Raw genomic sequence first — 19,713 nt, forward strand, 5'->3', positions numbered from 1 at the left:
TTCTAAATTAATACAAAAAATTATGAGGTATGAAGAAAAACTTTCTTCCACTTTTCCAACAAACCAAATGTGAATGGAAGTATGTCAAAAGTAACATATGGAGTGCAGGGAAGCTAAATCAGTTAGGTGTCTTTTTCTTCTCTTTTCCTCTTACAAAAACTATAAACTGGCCTTTACTAACTGTTAATTATTTTATTTATATATTTAAAATTCTAAATTATGTGAAATTGTTTGAAAAATTTGTGAAAAAATTTTGTTATGTATATTTTAATGTTTTTGTTACATCCAATTATAAGCAAACAGAAATAACTATTTAAAATACCAATCAAATATAAAAGAAAAAAACAAAATATTAAAATAAAATGAACTTACACACAGACATTACCAGTCATATTAATATGAGGACAGCGATGAGGTTTGCACATAACAGCAATTACAGCAATCTAAAAATTATTATTAAATGATCTTAAAGTCAAATTTTATATGCAATGTTATGTAAACAATATAATAAATTTTAATAAGCATCTTAAACTTTCTTTGGCCATTATGCATTAAAATCAAGTGCTTTCAAATTTTTAAATGTTATTTCAATGTGTAACATCTGAAGATGGTTCAAATTAATGTTATATATACTTAAATTATTTAAACATATCTATACATTTATAATAATTTATAAAATTGTAATAATAATGTTTTTTTTATAAATATAACTATTCAAATCATCTCACCACATTGTAATATCCACCTATCCAATATAATATTTTCTAATGTCTTTGTAAACAACGGGTACATTTCCGAGTAAAACTGCTGGAGGATGCTTTAAGCAATTTCCACTTTTGTAGAAAACACTTCTACACCTCGGCTACTCATCATTATTGTTTGGCTCTTTGTTTACATTGTTTTGTATGAATAAGAATGTTTAGTCAGAAACAATGAAGAATTGTCACTGAGACTATAAAATATAGGAAGCAACCAATCATGAAAATTCAATATTGTGTAAAAATGTAATTACCTATACGGTAAACAACAATAATAGAATGTGTGCATTCACTATTACTAAAAAAACTGAAAATGTTGGTCAGAATAAAAAATTATGTGGAAAATTATGTTTATAATTTTTCCAATAACCAGTTTTAAATACATTTTCATTTGAGTTAAAGTACATAACATGTGTATAATTTACAATGACAGTCATCTTAACTTCAGCCTTCAGTGCCTCACTGCACTAGTGCTACAGCAACTAACTTAAAGTGGATATAGATTAACTGTCTTTTAACAAAATGTCTTTATTAGGTAATTCACCTAATGTTAACATTAAATTAAATAAGTAAAACTTACATAATGAACATTTTTTGTAACAAACAAACAAATTTTAAAATACTTAATTAATCAATAAACTTAAAGAAATTTATAAAAATGATCCAAATAGATGAAAGTAAAAAGGCTCTTCTAATGAGGGCAGATATAACCAAGTTGATGTAACATGAAGGCTGAAAAGTTGTCAGGATAACACGAGAAATGGCATTAAATATCCTGATAACACCTTTTAAGCCTTTACGTTATATCAACTTGGCTATTTCTGCCCTCATTAGAACCTTTTTACTTCCATCAACATATGAGCTCATTGAACTCAAATTACATAATGTTTATGTGGTTATAAGCAAGGCAGGATTTTCATCTGCTAAATTTTACTATTTTCTCACCAGGTTAAAAATTCGCTATTCCCTTCACTATCCTACATTCTGAAAAACAGTTGACTTGGGTGTAGTCACCAATTCCATACCTTTGTTCCTCGTCTATATGCATTTGTTGCATCTTCAAAAAACATGGCTTTCTTCTGCCTTTCTCCTCACAGTCAACTTTTTGCAGGCTTAGCTGCATGATAAGGATAGACACTCCCATCTTGAGAAATCTAGGGTTTATGCTTACCCCTTTTGCACCCAACAACAAGAAAAAATACATGATACATCAGCACCACAGCCAGAATGCTGGCGAGTTGTTTATCAGAGCACCAGCAGGATATCACAAAATGTAGATGCTCCAGAGCTGACCAAAAAAGTTGTAGAGTCTAATTTCAATCCTTTGTGAACCGAAACCACCCTCCTTGGGTATTGTGCCAATTATAGAGCATTATTTATTTTGGAAAACCTTCTTTCTTCCTTACACATTGTGCCTGTGAAATATATCCACACTTGAGCTTCCTAACTTGTGGATCACACTTTTTGAATTTTTTAACTAAGATGGCACGCTATCCTAGTTGTCCCATGTCATAATGCAACAAAAATGTTTTGGGAGTTCTGTTGCACCTTTTGTTTCAAATTTTTGTACTTGTAATCACAAGCCTCAAATTCTGTTGTGACTTTTAAATGTTGAAAATGTTATACTGCATGCAATGACATTCTGCTCCAAATTCAAGATGTTCACTATCCTATTGATGACAATTCAAATCAATGAAAGTACTTACATTATAAAAAGGATTTTAATGCAGTATGAGAGTGTGTATCTAATATTAAAATAAATAAACAAATAAATAATGTTTTTAAAAAGAAAACAAAATGTAAATCTGACAAAAACAAAGAAAATTTCCTATTTATTCATCTTTGGATGACGATATATTGAGACTGCTCTCATTGTGGCATGAAGTTAAGAGCAGTGACTCTTTGATTTGAAAAAAAAAAAACATGTTAAATTAATTATATATAAGAAGCATTTTAAAATTAATACGGTGTTAATTTTCAATATGATATATGGACCAAAAAAATCTGATGGTTTCAAACAATGTATATGGTAGAATAGCATTAAAGCTACTTTTGCTTTATTATTTATATTTTAACAATTTTAAAGCATATATTGTCAGAGAGGAGTGTGTTTAAATTTCAAACTATAGTAATTTTTCAAAGATGACATAAAATTAATTTGAAAATGACTTTTAAAAATTAATTTTGAATTTGAAAATGACTCATTGCTTAATACTTTTGAAAAGTATTAAGCAACGAGTCATTAAAGCTGAAACTTATCTTAACATTAATCAATCTCACACTTTCCTTAGCTGTAATATTGATTAATGTTTAATGCTGATTAATGATTAATAAACACCTTTGTTCCTTTCTAAACTAGGCTGAAAATTTTTGTTTCTAATAAAGTATTGATGGAAGATGTATGTGAAGAAGGTGTGGTTTTGATTAATGACTGAGCATTAACTTTTTATTATTTGGAAAGATAAATGAAATAGAGGAAGTATGAGAAATAAACCTACAGTGTGCTAGTAATACTAATTAATGTAATTTAGAAATATTTTATAAAGAAATTTTAAATTATAATAAATAATACTGGTGTAAGGATCAAGCATTTATTTATTTCACTCTTTCAGTATTTTAATATAATTAGGTAAATTAGTTGAAAATTGAGGAATAAGTTTTGTTGCACTGATACTATTAAATGCAGAAAAATATTTCCCTCCCTTTTTTTTTTAATCTGTAAAACATGACTTTTTGTAGATAAAATTATGATCACAAAAATTCATTTAATTTGTTTATAGAATATTAATGCTTTTATATTATAGCAAAAATGCAACAACATCGATGATACTAAATTTCCTTATTTTATGAATTATTTTTAATATAATAATTTATAATATACAGTAAGACTCCATTTAAAGCGGGGATATGTTCCTAGACAACAAAGTGCTAAATGAAACAGCATTAAACGAGGCCATTTTAACACAGAGTAAATAGGGAATGGGGAACACACAACCAAAAATAAACAGATTTTACAGAAAGTTATTTTTATATTAATTTGCATAATAATGTGGGTACCGAGGAGGGACGACGAGGTCAGACCTCTGTTTAATATATGTTAAATAACACAAACGTATGCACACACAAATGTAAAGTACAGTAATACCTCGACTTACGCGATTTTTAAATCTCATTGATTCGTCTTTTGTTTGAGCGCCACGCAACTCTTGATTACTCACGCCCCCCAAAACTATTGTTCAGCTTACATGTTTGGACGTGTCGTGCGGAGTCGACGCATAGCTACAATTTATTTTGTGTTAATTATTTCTGTGTTTATTACATCTACGGAAGACTTGAGAGACTCTACTATGTCATCCAAACAAAGTAGAACTGATTCTTCTACATCAAACAAGAAAAGAAAAACTTTATCTTAATGTAAAGTTAACATTATTAAAGACTTTGATACAAAAATGAAAAGGAGTTACAAATTTTAGAATATATAGGCTCTAACCCAGAGTGCATTTCTTCTACAAAACGAGAAATAAAAAAATTATTAGCATGCTATGAGGAAATTTTCCAGGAGAAAAAAAATCTTTGAGCCGTCAGATGAATTTGTTAGATTTTATGAAGCCTTCTACATCAAAATATCTTTGGTTTATGATTTTAATAATATAATTTGTTATACATATGTATTATCTAAGATTTTATTAAACATTGTTTTTTCTAAATTATTGTTTTCTTTAGTCTCCGGCCCCAATTAAAAATAATTTGTATGTATTTATATGCGAAATTACACCCCGACTTACGCGGTTATCACTCGGTCCCATCTATCGCATAAGTTTGGGGTATTACTGTACATCTTTTGTGATGAAGGACCTGGCTCTTCTGAAATTCTTGCTTTTTGCAATAAAGTCATGTAGTTTCGTTTGTCACTTTTTTTTCTTTCCTTAATATCTTGCTTGCTATATCACTTAGTCCTACTGTATCGATTAAGTTGACAACTTGGTCAACCTAACGATACAGCAATAGGCTTTTCTCATTGAGAATTCTTGGACACCTCCAACCATAACTTCTTCCACATTCTGTTCATTCATTTATCAGTTAATTCTTGCCAAGTGAAGTTGATATTGCCTACTGCATCTATGATGTTATATTTTTTCTAAAATTGCACCAAATAAACATAGATTTAAAGAAAGTACAGCACTACGACAAACTGCCACTTTTTGCTGATTGGTTTGTGTTCGGGAATAATTGTATTATATACGAATCAATGAAATATCGCAATAATTTGAATCAGCGTTAAGCGGGGTCTTACTATACTTAGGTTTTCTTTCTTGTTTTTCAGATTTAAATGCCATTGCTTTATTTCATTCCATTGAAATAATGTCAGTCCATTTTCTCTCTTATACTGTAATTAATAAAGTGACAACTACAGATTTTGTTAAATTAAGTAGATTGTTTCTATTATTATATTATTAAAAATTTCAGAGATTAGACATTCATTATATGTTTTAGGGCTTCTTTTAAAAATACAATTTTAAGTCTACATCACAGTTTTTATCCATTGAAAATAAATAAAACCATATTGCCATGGTTATACACACTGCTGGCCATTAAAATTGCTACACCAGGAATGAAAGCAAACAGCACAATGTTTGTTGTACACATACAGTATAATGGGAGGAAATATGATTAAATTGACAGGTATACTTGAGGTACAAGAGTATGCAGCATGTTCTACCTTCCATGCAAATTTCATGTTTGTTGTGTACTGCCTTCATGACGTAGCAATTTTAATGGCCAGCACAGCAGTGTGTATATATATGTGTGCTCACTTTTATCCAAATAAAATAAATAAATACATATGTGTTGTTTAATTTAATGAAATTATTGTATTCCTTCTTTGAAACCATGTTTGTTGATTGTTGAGACTATGAACCCAAAGTTGAGTTTTGATTAAACACTTGACTTTATTTCCTTGGGTTCATAGTCTCAAATTATTGTATTATTGTATTAGAATATGATATTACTATCGATAAGCTGCATTGTTTGAAATCACTAGCTCTCTATCAGGCATCTTATGTCACACTAAAAAGATCTATTATAACCTTTATAAATTGAAATTTTAATTTGTATTTGCTTTATATTATTGTTATAAAAATAAATTACATTTTAAGAAATTTTATGACTTTTTATACTATATATTAAAATATAAAATAATGGCTTTGGTGTTAAGATTTTGTAATATACAATTTAATATTTTAAAAAATCATTTTAATTCCATCTTCAGTGTATATACTTGAAAAATAATAATCAATAATAATAAATTTGCTTTAAATATAATAATAATAATTAGCTTTTCAATTTATACTCACTCCACTTGCAGTTCTAACGGGCTTCGCTCGTAATTTGGGTAAAAGTATCTGAAAAAATAACATAAAGATATTTAATGAAATGTTTTAATAAAAATATTTTTTAGTAAGAAACTGATTTTAACCTGATTAATATAATTAATGCATACATAAAAAAGAATGTATGCCATGAAAATTATCAAGTGCATTAAAACAAATCCATTTGAATAGAGACCATCTCTAAATTCATACTTTTTAAATTTGAAAAAGTTCAAACATAAAGATGTTTGCTCTTTCAAATGTATTCATACTAATGCACTTGATAATTTTCATAGCCAATGATGTTCTTATAAAAAAATGAAAACATTTATGAATAAAATTTAATTCAGTGTCCAGAATTAAGCATTTTTTTCTCATTCTTCTTCAAAATAGACTCATAGCCTATTGAAATTAATTTTCTTGAGCATAATATTAAAAAAAAAAAAAAACAATTTTTTTTTTGCTTCAGTTACATTATATACTTTACTTATAGTACATATAGTATTTGAAAAATTTCTCTAACATTATTGCTTTTGGTAATCCAAGGGAAAAATTATATTTGGCAATGATCTACACAATGATAATCTTTATTATTACTGTTATTAAAAACAAATTTGAATATAAACAGACATGTGCATCATGACTTAATAAAATTTATATTTCAATTTTACTTGTGCATAAAATACTTTATTCAAAATATATATATGCAGCACATGTGAAATTGCATGCAAATTTTTCATGCAAGTTAATTTTCAGTGACCTTGTAAATTAATTAATTAAAACTAGATAGATTACATTAGACTTCAACTATATAATTGTTAAATATTTACTCAATGTTCAATTAGATTTAATTCTAAATTAAAAATAAAAAACAATATTTACCTTTTTATAATTATTGGGAACAGCTGCAATAATATCAACTAGACGAGGCTGAGATTCCAATCCATATTTGGAAGCAATTGAAGTTTTCAAGCTGAAAAATATATTTAAATCTGATAAATAAAAATTTTAATTTATTTATCACTTACTTAAATTTTCATGTTTATAAAATAATTGTAAATAAGTTTTATAAGTAATAGTTATAATTTAAATTCTAAACTAATTAAAAATTAAATCATGTAATAATTTACATACTATAAATAAATTGTAATGTAAATTCCAATATCAATATTTTGATAAATCACAATATAAATAATTTTTAGTAGACATAAATTGTTTTACTTTAAAATAAAAAAGAAGACTTGCTTGATTTAAAATGCATATATTATTCATAAAGTTGTTCCAAATTTAGTGTAGTAAAGATGTGAACATAACCAAAAATCCAAACATTTTTGTTTGCAGCAAAAACAGTTTAATTAAAAACATTTTTGGCCTTTTTAAAGACCATCTGTCTGTCTATGCTATGGAATCTGATATTGGTGTACTATGGGATAAAGCCAAAATCATAAGACCAACAAGGAATAGCTACAGCTTAAAACACTTAAGAGTTCCAGAAAATTTACAAGGTTAACTTGGGGCAATGATGCATTAATTTTTGGGACAACAATACATTATCCATGGCCTGGAAATTGCTACATGAACTGTAACATGAAGATTAACATAATAATTCTATTTTGCTTTTTAAATTTTATCAAATGTATATAGTTTCATTATTTTATTTTATTCTATTTCATTGTAACCCCAATGTGAATTTTATGTTAAATTTGGCTTCACACATGTACACTTTAAACAGTATGTGTTTTCTTTAGTCAAATCTTAAATTTTGTAATTGCATTATAATACTCATTTTGTTCTTGTAGCAACTGAAGAAGATCTTTCAATCTAGATCAAAAACGTTTTTGTAATTAATTTATTTTATTGGAATTAAGAAAAAGGATTTCTTTTTGTTAGCTGTTTCTCTAGTTTTTTAGATTTTATATTATAAACACATATGTCAACCTGATTTGAATTGCTAGATATTCAGATTGGGATATGGATAAGCTAACTGGTAAAGCACTGTGTGGCAAGCAGGGTTTCAGATTTGAGTCTTGCTTTTGATTGATCTTTACTTCCAAGATATTCTAAATTTAAATTTATTTCTAATTATTAAATTTGTCATTAAATGGTAGCCTAACTTAACTGACTACCTACACTCAAATTACTTTATATCTAATCACTAAATGAGCCTTGTTACAGCCCAAAGAATTTTGCGTTACTAAAATCAGGCAGTTCATTTCACATTACTAAAATCAAATGTATAATATTCAATTTGATGTAGTATATGATGGACTACAGTGGAACCTTGCTTAACAAGCATAACTCTTACTTGTAATGCAAAACACTTGTTAAGCAAAACAATTTTTCCCATATAAATTAATGTAAAATAATGTATTCCATGCTGGAAAAAAATACTCAAATATTTTATATAGAATGTTTATTCAAAGAAAATTATACAATATACATTGTTAAAGAGTATGAATCATCATCATCATTTCTTCTAGCATGGGATGAACCAACCTGGAATGCAAATTCGATTTGCAGAAAAAATAAAAAATAAAAAAATAAAAATTTAATTTGAAGTTGGTTATTAAATTTAATACGAGATGGCAGCATAACTGCCTACCTCTAGTCAAATTATTTAATTTCTAATATAAATTCTACAAGCCTGGAATATATCTTACAAAATAGCAATGAGTTGAACCTTAACGGAAATTCCAGCATAATCTATTGCAAATTCTAACGTTTTCGATCTCCAAAGGAGATCTTCTTCGTGATTCTTTAAATTGGAATGCAGAAATGAAATGTTTTTAAGAATTATTTAAAAAAACATATAAAAGAGAATTTTTAACTAATTCTTTTAAAAAGTTTTTAAAATAATTTAAATCGATTAAAAGGTTAAAGAGAATTTCTTATAAACATTCCATTTCTGCATTCCAATTTAAAGAATCATGAGGAAAATCTCCTTTGAAGATTGAAAACGTCAGAATTTGCAATAGATTATCCTGGAATTTCCTTTAAGGGTCAATTCATTGCTATTTTTTAATTTCTAATATTTAATGATAGCCTTTAATGATATAATGGGCTATTGTTGTTGATGCTTATATGTAATATATCTGAATACAAGTTTGAAAAATGTGTGACCACAAATGACACTAAGATGTAAGTGGAACAAGTGCTAAACACAGACTGATGTAACGTGCACAATCCAGAACTTCGCCCTCTTCTCATTACACATTACAGGAGTCATTTTTTTACAATTTGTTTGCTTGTTATGCGAATTACTTGTTTTGAGAGGTGCTTGTTAAGCAAGATTCCACTGTATAAATAAAATACAACTGTGAGGTTTCACTACATCTAATGTTGTCAAGACAAAGCAGTGGCTATGTGAACTTTCAACTATTTTTTTTTTTTTTGTGATGCACCTTTATAAAAAAGCAACTTGTGAATACAAAAGAAAGAGAGTGACAATGCTCATATACTTGTACAAATTATTAGTTTATTTTAATTAATAAACATTATTACAGATATTATAGATGATAGAGAAAGCTTAATTCTTTTCTATCATTTTGTAAAGTCATGTAGAATATCAATCCATGCATATCCATCATTGTGTATGGGTATATCAACTTCTTGTTTCTTATCTGATTCCTTTTTCTCAATACTAAAGAAATAGAACTACCCATAATGTTTCTGTTTGTGTCTGTCTTATTTAGTCATAAACAGTTCATTTTCATACTAACCACCGAAACATTTATCTAACTTCGATAATTTTACTGAAACTTTTTTTTGTGTTCCTTGAACCACCAGAAATTTTTTGACTCCTTTCCCCTTTTTATAGTTACTGTCACATTCAATAACGAAAAGTTCTGATTTGTCCTTATACCAATTAGATTTTTGTTTTTCTTTACTTTTGAGAGAAGGAAAAAAGCAGTATGAATGCTGTTATTTCTCAGAAATATCTTTCTTTTGGAGACAGTCCTGATTAGCTGAATGATAAAAATTACACAGTATTTTATTTTTCAGTACAGTTCAATAATTAATAATTTATGTTCAGAATGTCTAATATACACTTTTTTCCATATTGTTATGCATTTAATTTATCTCTAGTTGCTCTAAATGTAATCATTTTATCACCTTCACATAAAATTTTCAGATTTTTAGATAAGATAAAATTGCATTGTTAATTTTTAATATCACCTCAATCTGTTGAGCAATAAATAGATAAATGATTTCCAAAAGAAATTTTATGAATTCCAATGAGAAAACATTTAAAAAGTAATTCAAAATAATAATAATAATTTATCATTGAGTATAAATATACAGTATGTCAAACTAAATGTGACATCAAAAAATAAAAGTTTTATTATTTTCTTATGTTTTAAATTTTTTTGGTGTAGTGATCTAATCATTTTATAGTTATATCTTGTTTTAACAAAGCTTTAAATTGGATTAATCTATACAGTAACATAATACAGGTATCCCTTGCTTAATATGGGATTTGATTAATGATGAAATTAATTACGGCAATCCTTTTATATAGGCAGAAGAAATTTTAATTAACACAGCTTTAACAGGCATCTTTACTTAACATAGATAGCTTTTTATTAACAAATAAAGTGTTGGTGAATTTGCTATTTTCTTATTGAGGGTGATTCTGATATAGATCTGTAGTGTAATTAGGATAGCTGTAAAATTTAACATGTTACTGCTAATGTGATATTGTATTCTTCATGTAGAAGCTTATTTTAAAACTTTACTTCACATTTTGTTTGTACATAAAATCAAATCAAAAGGTCTGCAGGTAAAATGCATATCAGGTATATTGTATATTTTTTAAGTTTTGTAAAGGATATTACATTATACAAACAATAAAAAGTACTAATAGTGTGTAAGGGGAAGATGATCCTAAATGTTGGGCATGTCAAATCTGGTTTTGAAGTTTTGTTCATGAAATTTTAAACTAAAGGATATAAAACATAGGGCTGCCCAAAAGCTGTTAATGAAAAGAAATTTCAGAAAGAAATTGATAAAAATTGATGAATAATAACTCGTGAACTTGCAACAAATCTTAGTAGATCATCAGCATGACAATTGTGTTCTGCATGCATTAAGTGAATAAAAAAAAAACAGGATTGAGTATAATTTTGTCTGGCAAAGATAGTCAGCTCTAAAGTTTTATTTTTAAATTGGATTACTCATTTTATCATAGAATATTTTATTTATGGATGGAGGCAAATAAACTGTTTTTTGTTCCCTGTGTAAAAAAATTGACCATATAAAAAGAGGGATAAGTGTATATAATTCTATGCATAAAGTAACATTTATTTGAATAATATAAAAATGCCACTTTACATTATTTTTGAATCAGAGTTACCAGTAATACTGTATTATCAAAAATTTCTTCTAGAGTAATTTGAGAATCATTGCACCAGTAGCAACTGTTCCATAGAAGAATAAAGGGCAGTTTCTACCAGTGTAAAAGCAAAAACCATTCAGTATATCATATTTTTACAAAATGTCAAGCAGTAACATCTATTCATATATCAAATGGTCTTCAAACTATCCTTAAATTAACTTCAAAAAGTAATTTTCAGAACTACCTAGCAAATTTGAACAAATTACAACAATTAAAATTATTAAAATTTTATACAGATATCTAAGTTAATCATACATTAAATTATGTGTCATAAGATAAAATATATGATATAATTATTTTATAAGATCATTAATTTTCTGTACTACTCAATATAATCTTTTGCAACAGGATTCATTCTTATATACATAATAAAGATTGATTGATTATTGAATTAGTCTCAGTTTTTTAAATAAAGGCAATTAATTAAATTTATAGCATAGATTAAATTGATAACTAAAACATTTTTTCATTTCAATAATTAGAATTCTCTATAAGAATCTCGAACCACAATGTTTTTAATAATAAGCCGAATAATCACTGTAATGAATCTAGCTAGTTTACTGCTACTATTAATAATTAAAATTGGTGTCTTAAGTAACCATGGATGGTTATATCTAAAATTAAATATGTTTGGAAGTAAAGGGTTGGACAGAGGTCTGGTAGCATTACTGGCAACACATCTGCACGGTAAGCAAGAATTGCAGGTTTAAGTCCCATTCTGGGCCAATTCTTTTCTTCTGGAATACTCTTAATTATTTGGTAAATATTAATTAAATTATAATTATTAAATTTAATAAGAGATGGCACCTAATGTGTACGTATAGTACCAAATTACTTAGAATTTAATTATTAACATCTTAGTAGTGGTAAAGCACTCCAATTCCTTACTGTGATCATTTGGCTGATTAGAATTCTCTTTAATTAATTTGAGTTCAAAAGTAATAAAGCAAACTATTGCAAAAACCGAAAATATATTTTAAAAAAATGCATCTTTAACGATAAAAAGAATATAGATACAAGTTCATACAGAAATTTTACATTTATCAGCATTTACGATTTTTAAATAAAAAATATTTATATATCGAATAAAAACTAAACAAATCCAAATATTTCATTTTTTGAATAACTAAAAATATACACAAATTTCAGATATTACAAATACTAGGTATGTTATAAAAACTGAGTCACTTAATTAAAACAGTCTACTATAAAAATAGCATGTGTTTCACAACAGAAACTAATTTTGAACCTTCTTGTTTACATTAGTTTTTCTGTAGCATTAATTTTTCAGTTTGGAAAATTTTTTACTTATTTAGACTAAAATATTTATGTTCTAAATAATGACAATGAACTTACCTTGCATTTCCTATATAATTTTATATTAAGCTTAATAAATATATTAAATATAATCCATGCCTTAAATCAATTTTCTTATGACATTATAATTAAGATAAAAGCAATAAAATATAAGAGAAATGAATGTAAACAGTCAGATATAAAACTTTTGCAACTGGTTCTAAAAAACAATAATATTTTAAAGAAATTAAAGTTATAGTAAACCCCACTAATTCAGTGATGGTTGGCCAAGTTAACAAGGTGTTTCTCCAATGACATGGTAAATGAGATGATGAATATACAGTAGAATAATTTATTACAATCAGCTCTATACAGAAGTTTTACTGAGCTGAAATTATGCTGCTGAATTTATTATTACAGGAAATGAGTAAAAAATTTCACGACAGTAAAATATACAGTAATGTACAGTACAGTCTTTAATAACTTACTGACTACAGCAATATAATGTAAGATGTTGTAAAGACTTCCAATCAAAAACAATCATTAATTATAATTTCCTACTGTCATCAAATTTTAAATTACTGTAAGAACTTAAGAAATTTTAAATTACTGCTTTGAGAAAACTGTCTGATCTCTTGAGGGTTGCTATTTTTCCAACACATTTAAAACAGTGTGGTTAAATTTTGAAAAATTTCAAATTTATCCCCCTAGTTTCAAATTTTTTGAAGAAATCAAGAATTTATTTAGAAGATAAGGGACTTTAATTTCCAAAATTTACTTATCCGCATTGATTGGTTTATAATTTATACCTCCATTTTTAACGTAGAGATATAAAAGTATATCAAAGTCTACATATATGAGGTGATGTAACAGATGATAAAAAGCGTATATTACTTTTTATCACGTTTAGAGAAAGTCAGAATTAATATTTCTTCAAAGTAAAATAAATGACACAGATTAGTTTAATGAAAAGATTTTAATTTTTATAATTAGCTTCTCTGCTTTTATAAGCTATTATATTTATTATTATTATAAATTATAACATTCTTTTTACTTTAAAGTTTTTTGCAGTTCAAGAAATTAAACTTTTCAGTTTTCAAATTCCTTTTATTGTTTATTTAATAACAAAAATGTTTGTTTTTTCAAGATTTACACTTACCATTTACACAAATTTTATTTACATATAACATATCGTTGGAAGTATGTTCTTTAAGAATATATTTAAAATAATTTATGATAATTCAATGTTAAAAAAAAGTACTTATACATAGCTTACCTATTTAAATTAATATCTTTCTTTTCTCTGTGTGCTTTAATTAATTCATGTATAATATCTGCCACAGTCATTACCATTAATTCTTCTTTTGTGTGATTTTTGTATCCTAAATATATATATAATAAATATACATTATATATTTGTTTGATATATTTTACATCAGAAAATAAAAGAAATTTATAGGCTAAATAAAATTTAGTGAAACCATTTATTTGGTATTCATTTAGATGTAAACCTAAATAAGTAAAAACCTAAATAAATACACATTCCATGTAGGTAATGAGTAACTTTCTCTAGATGTGGGCTGCAATAAACTTCTGCATGTTTCCAGTAGACTGCATGCATTTTTTCTTATGCAGATGCAAGATTTAAACCTCTAAGTATCAACATACTCCATAACCATCAGTACACTAGGTTCTAAAATAATATTACTAATGGTTTGCAAATTAGTAATATATAGTCATGGTGACAAATGGCAAATTTCACCTCATGAGCAGCATACATTTCTTCTAAATCCTTACTGCAGTTCCCATCATCTACTTATACAATGTATTTTTTATAAACTTAGTATGTACTACAATAGACCCCCCTATAACACGGTAAATATGTTCCATGTTATATGAATCTGTGTTGTACAAGTCACTTAAATACATGAGCCAATCACAGCCTCGCACTTGTGCAGTTTCGGGGCTATGGCTGTTTGAAAGGTTTTCTTTCATAAAATTAATCGATTCTAGACTAATTTGACTCAACATTTCCAAATCACGTATAATATTTTGGGAATAATCCATATAAACTATGCTATAAACAAAAAATTGTAGGATTACTTACCGACTATGCACCGTTCGACGACGCCATTGCTTAAGCTTGTTTTCGTCGCGGAGCAGCTCATCGAACGGTGGGCGCGTGTTTCCTGATAAGTTATTTTTCTGCAAAAAATTTGCTGAACTTTGGAGACATCATTGATAAAAATATATTTTTTATGGCCGTTGAATAACAAATGTTTTTTAGTAGGTCCAGTGCTCATTTAAACTCCATGGTTTGTACAATATCCGCTATTGGTCCAGATTTGACCAATCCTGTCACAACACGAGTTGGCAATGATGTTTTACCGTGTTATACAAGTCTCTTTTAGTGTGTTATACAAACACAATTGCAATTTTTTTGCTGTGTTATACGAATCTGTGTTATAGGGGGATCTACTGCATATATGTGTGTAATATTTTTGTAAGTTTGCTATTATGTAGTGTGATATACCCACAGATTTTAATTTGTAATTCATAATTCACAGCTTAATCTTGAATAGGTAGCTGAAAGCTGAGAATACATTCATACAAACCAAATTTTAAATATCCATTTTGAATAAAAAACTTAAACCAACACCTTAATGTTTGCTGAGAGATTTTTAATGTAACGAACGTTTTCGGTCTATTCAATAGACCATCATCAGGTTAGAACATATGAAAATGGTATGATTTATATGATTTATATCCATTATGATTTATATGATTTATATCCATAATCCATTATATATGGATATATGACATATATCCATATATAATTTAATCCATAACAGGTATGATTTATATGATTTATATCAATTTTGAAACTTGGCACGATAATTAACAGAATAATAAACAACCTAACAGCTTTGATATACCATAATAGTTTAATTTATATTAATATGATATGTCCATTATATGAAAATCATTGTCATTACTTACAATTACAATTTAATGAAATTGAGTAAAATTAGTAATACTTAAATGGACTAAAAGCAATGTTAAATATAAATACTTTTTGTATACTTAATTTAAAAATTGCAGACAGTATATTTACAATATATACAAAATACAGAAGATACAAAAACATCTTTTTTGGAAAGGGCAGAAATGAAGACATATTTGTATCATCTGTATTTTATAAAGATATATTGTAAATATACTGTCTGCCACTTTTAAATTAAGTATACAATTTTTACAAGTTTTTTGGTCTTATTATCAGTGAACAAATTTAACTATTTTGGATATTGTAGCAGAGTCATAGCCTACAACGAAAACTCATCTTTGCTAAGGAAGACTGTTTGCTAGTTCCTGGTGTTGAAAAGAGTGGAAATGAAGATGTTTTCTATCTTCTATATTTCATATATATTATAAATACTTTTTATTAATGAAATGTTTTCAACTTGCTAAGAATTATTAGCTACAGATATGTCATACCAACCTTTTATAGCTTTGCAGTTACTACTTAAAAATGTTTGTGTTATGTTTTTTAGTAGTAACTGCGAAGCTATAAAAGGTTGGTATGACATATCTGTAATTATTGCTTTGTTTGCTAGATGGATTTGATATAGTTATTAGCATTTTATTGGAAAAAAGAATACAAGAACTTTTTTAGAACATTTTTGAACTACTGATACATATTAAGCATTCATGCAGAACACATATGGATAACATAACAAAGAGTAAATATACAAATAAATTTAGTATAAAACTTTTATCAGATTATTAACAATTTTAATGGCATTTATTATATGAACCAGGAGAATCCAAGCAGAGTTTAGTGAAATTGCATTGCTTCTATTAACAACACACAGGTATTTAGAGATAAGTAAAATGTAAATTTATTGTAATTTTCTAAATTTAGAACTATTGTTACATTCTTTGATGAGTGAGGAAGCATCCCAGAAAATCTCTACTTCTTAATCACAGACTCAATTTGTAAGTGAAGTTGCTTATGTAGCATTTGTTTGCTGTTTATTCTAACATAAGATGCTCATAAATGTAGCATATCCAGATACATCACCACTGTCACTGCTTTATTTGCAAAAAAAAAAAGCTTTAAAGTTCCAAACATGATAAAGCATACTTGATGTTTGCCTTTAGACCAAGGATGGCAAACCTTTTGGATCCATTTGCCATATAGTGAGCATAATTATCTTTAAAAATATTTGTTTGTGCCAAAGTTTTAGGCTTTGAATAACAATATTTAAAGAAATGAAATGAAAATGCTTTTATTAGAATAAATGTAAAGAAGATGATTGAAAAAAGGATGATGATAAACCAAATGGATGATTGAAAAGTTGGGTAATAAACTGAAATCGTAAGACATTTTACATGCCAGAAGATTTCTCCTGATATGCCACTTTGGGCACATGTGCCATAGGTTAGCCACCCCTGCTTTAGACTATATTTTTCAATTTCTTGAATGATGTGAGGATTTTTTAATCTCTACTCTTTCATTATGATTATCTATCCTTCCTGATACAAAAAATATTGCTTTATCACTAAATCTTCATTTACAAAGATAATTTTCATCAACTCCCAACTTTCAACAAAGTGTCTTGGGCAAATTGAAAACAGTGAGGTTTATTGTCGAGCTATAAATCAAATACTATAAATCTGCAGTTTGTAGGAGTAGAAACAAAGATGATTACGAACTACTCTCGCACAGTTATTTGTGGTATACCTAACTGAAAAGACGCTTGTCCAGTTGATTTTTTAAGAGCTGAGAAAATGCTTCCTGGATTTAATCATCTTGGATCACTCAGTCGTACCAATTCTTTTTGGTATTAAAAACGCTTCTAAGGTAAATCCAATTCTACTTACTTACAAGTTAGTAAATAGGCTCATCTGCTATAAGTATTAAGAAGGAAATATTTTGGCGAATCAGTTATGTTATAACTGAATAATAAGTTCAATCATAAGTTTTAATCATTTTAATTGACATTTCTTTTTACTTTGTAAAGGAACTTGCTTACCAGAGGACAAAGCAGAGAGCTAACAAACATGCCTTTTATGGAAATATGCTTTTTTATGTTTTACTCATTCCATTCTGTGCACACAGAGGGCCAGTGTGAAAATAAGGTGTTATAATGGTTCATTGAAATTTGAAATATTGAAGGGGAACGTTGTGCTTGAAAATATACAGAGTATCACTTTTTTTTATTTACATTTTATTCAGTATTTATTATGTTTATTAAATAGTTTTAAAAACAAGATGTATTAGTTCCTGCCATTTTTCCAAGTCCAACTGAAGTATCCACACCATGATGTTGGATATTTGGTCAATGAAGTAAAATTAATTGTCTCTTCTATTACATTTTAAGATTATCTCCCAGAATTTTCTACTCACACAGTGCTTACAACGCTTTAGAAATTGGGGTTAATGTAACCCTTGGTGCCAAGATGGCGACTCGTCTCTGATTCCAGCAAGGAAACAGTGGGACGCACATTCTAACCTAACTTAACCTATTCTAATAAATTACCATAATTATTACCAACCAAATTATTAGAATAAGTTAGGTTAGGTTAGGTTAGGTTAGAACGTGCGTCCCACTGTTTCCTTGCTGGAATCAGAGACGAGCCGCCATCTTGGCACCAAGGGTTACATTAACCGAAATGGGTAACCCTTATATCTACATAACTGCAATATAGGTAATTAAGATAAAAAATTTAATTTAAACTTTAAATATGAATCAAAATTTAATATTTATCCTTAATTTAAAACACTATAAAAATTGTCGTCTTATTAATGTTTTGGTATGTTTTTATAATATTGAAATACAAACTAACCTTTATTATTTTTCCTTTTGTTTTTCCCCATGTTTTTCTATTTTAAATGAGATATATAAGATTTATAATGTAATATATATAAATTATATAAAACTGTCGTTAAATTAACACGTGTTTCCACAACACATCATAACACACTTGTTTCTAGAGTTACTTTCGCATTTCAAATTCAACAACAACGAAATTCAATTTATATAACTTTTTAAATTTAATCCAATAAAAACTATTTTAAAACATTTTAAAAATGTGATAAATTACTTAAATTAAAAAAAAAACAAAATTTATTTAATTCGAAACTACGGTAAGGAATAACATATATACGACATTATGTGACGTCAATAGAAGATGGTTTTGTGAAAGGGACTGGGTGATAGAGTTGTGTGCAAATGATGTATTGTCTTCAGTGGTTAATTCCGTTGTTATTGATTCCAAAACCGATAAATCCAGCTCTTCTTCAAAATCATGTTATGTTTATGGTACTGTATTTAACCGGTTTCTTTTTGGAACGAAAGCCTTGTACGATCTGTAGCTTTGTGTTTCTGGCAGCTCTCTTCCTCATTTGCTATAACAACTATGGCAATTGCATCTTTTCCTTCTTCACCGATTGCGATTCCGTCAGGTGCGGACAAAAATGATTTCTTCGATTAATAACACGGATTCTGTGATAATAATAAACTGGCTTCCAACTATGGATACGTTTTATTCCGTAAGAATTTAAGAAGATGGAGTCAAATCTTTGAACAAAAAAGAAAAAAAAAAAAAGAAAGATTTTCATTGCTAAGAATATCCAGCATCCCTGTTTAAGTATGGTACATTTTAAAATTCATTTATTTTTGTTTTTTTAATGTGCAATATGAATCTTTGATGAAATTGTATAATATATTAAGAATAAATAGATGATGATAATCCATTTCATGCAATGTTTTGAAAAATTGCTTTTTAACTTTACCATTTAATTCAATTTATTATATTAATTAGAATGAAATGATTGATATTTTAAAATAAAAATAATCAGTTTTCTAAAATCAATATATTTTTAGCATAT

At 27.4% G+C, this 19,713-nt stretch overlaps 1 protein-coding gene across 1 annotated transcript in view; it reads right to left on the bottom strand.

Moving 5' to 3' along the window:
- Elp3 (elongator complex protein 3) overlaps positions 1 to 18,800 on the bottom strand; it is a 43,486-nt gene extending 24,686 nt beyond the window's left edge. The window contains exons 1-5 of the mRNA XM_067287865.1: positions 18,669 to 18,800; positions 14,095 to 14,200; positions 7,010 to 7,100; positions 6,113 to 6,160; positions 373 to 443 (exon numbers count right to left, since the gene is read on the bottom strand). Of these exons, the coding sequence (XP_067143966.1) occupies positions 373 to 443; positions 6,113 to 6,160; positions 7,010 to 7,100; positions 14,095 to 14,200; positions 18,669 to 18,699 (347 nt within the window). The 5' untranslated portion in view covers positions 18,700 to 18,800. The remainder of the gene's footprint in view (positions 1 to 372; positions 444 to 6,112; positions 6,161 to 7,009; positions 7,101 to 14,094; positions 14,201 to 18,668) is intronic.
- Between the last annotated feature and the right edge of the window lie 913 nt (positions 18,801 to 19,713).

Source organism: Centruroides vittatus, unplaced genomic scaffold (genome assembly GCF_030686945.1).
Source record: "Centruroides vittatus isolate TY-2023 unplaced genomic scaffold, ASM3068694v2 scaffold_752, whole genome shotgun sequence".
Lineage (NCBI taxonomy): Eukaryota > Metazoa > Arthropoda > Arachnida > Scorpiones > Buthidae > Centruroides > Centruroides vittatus.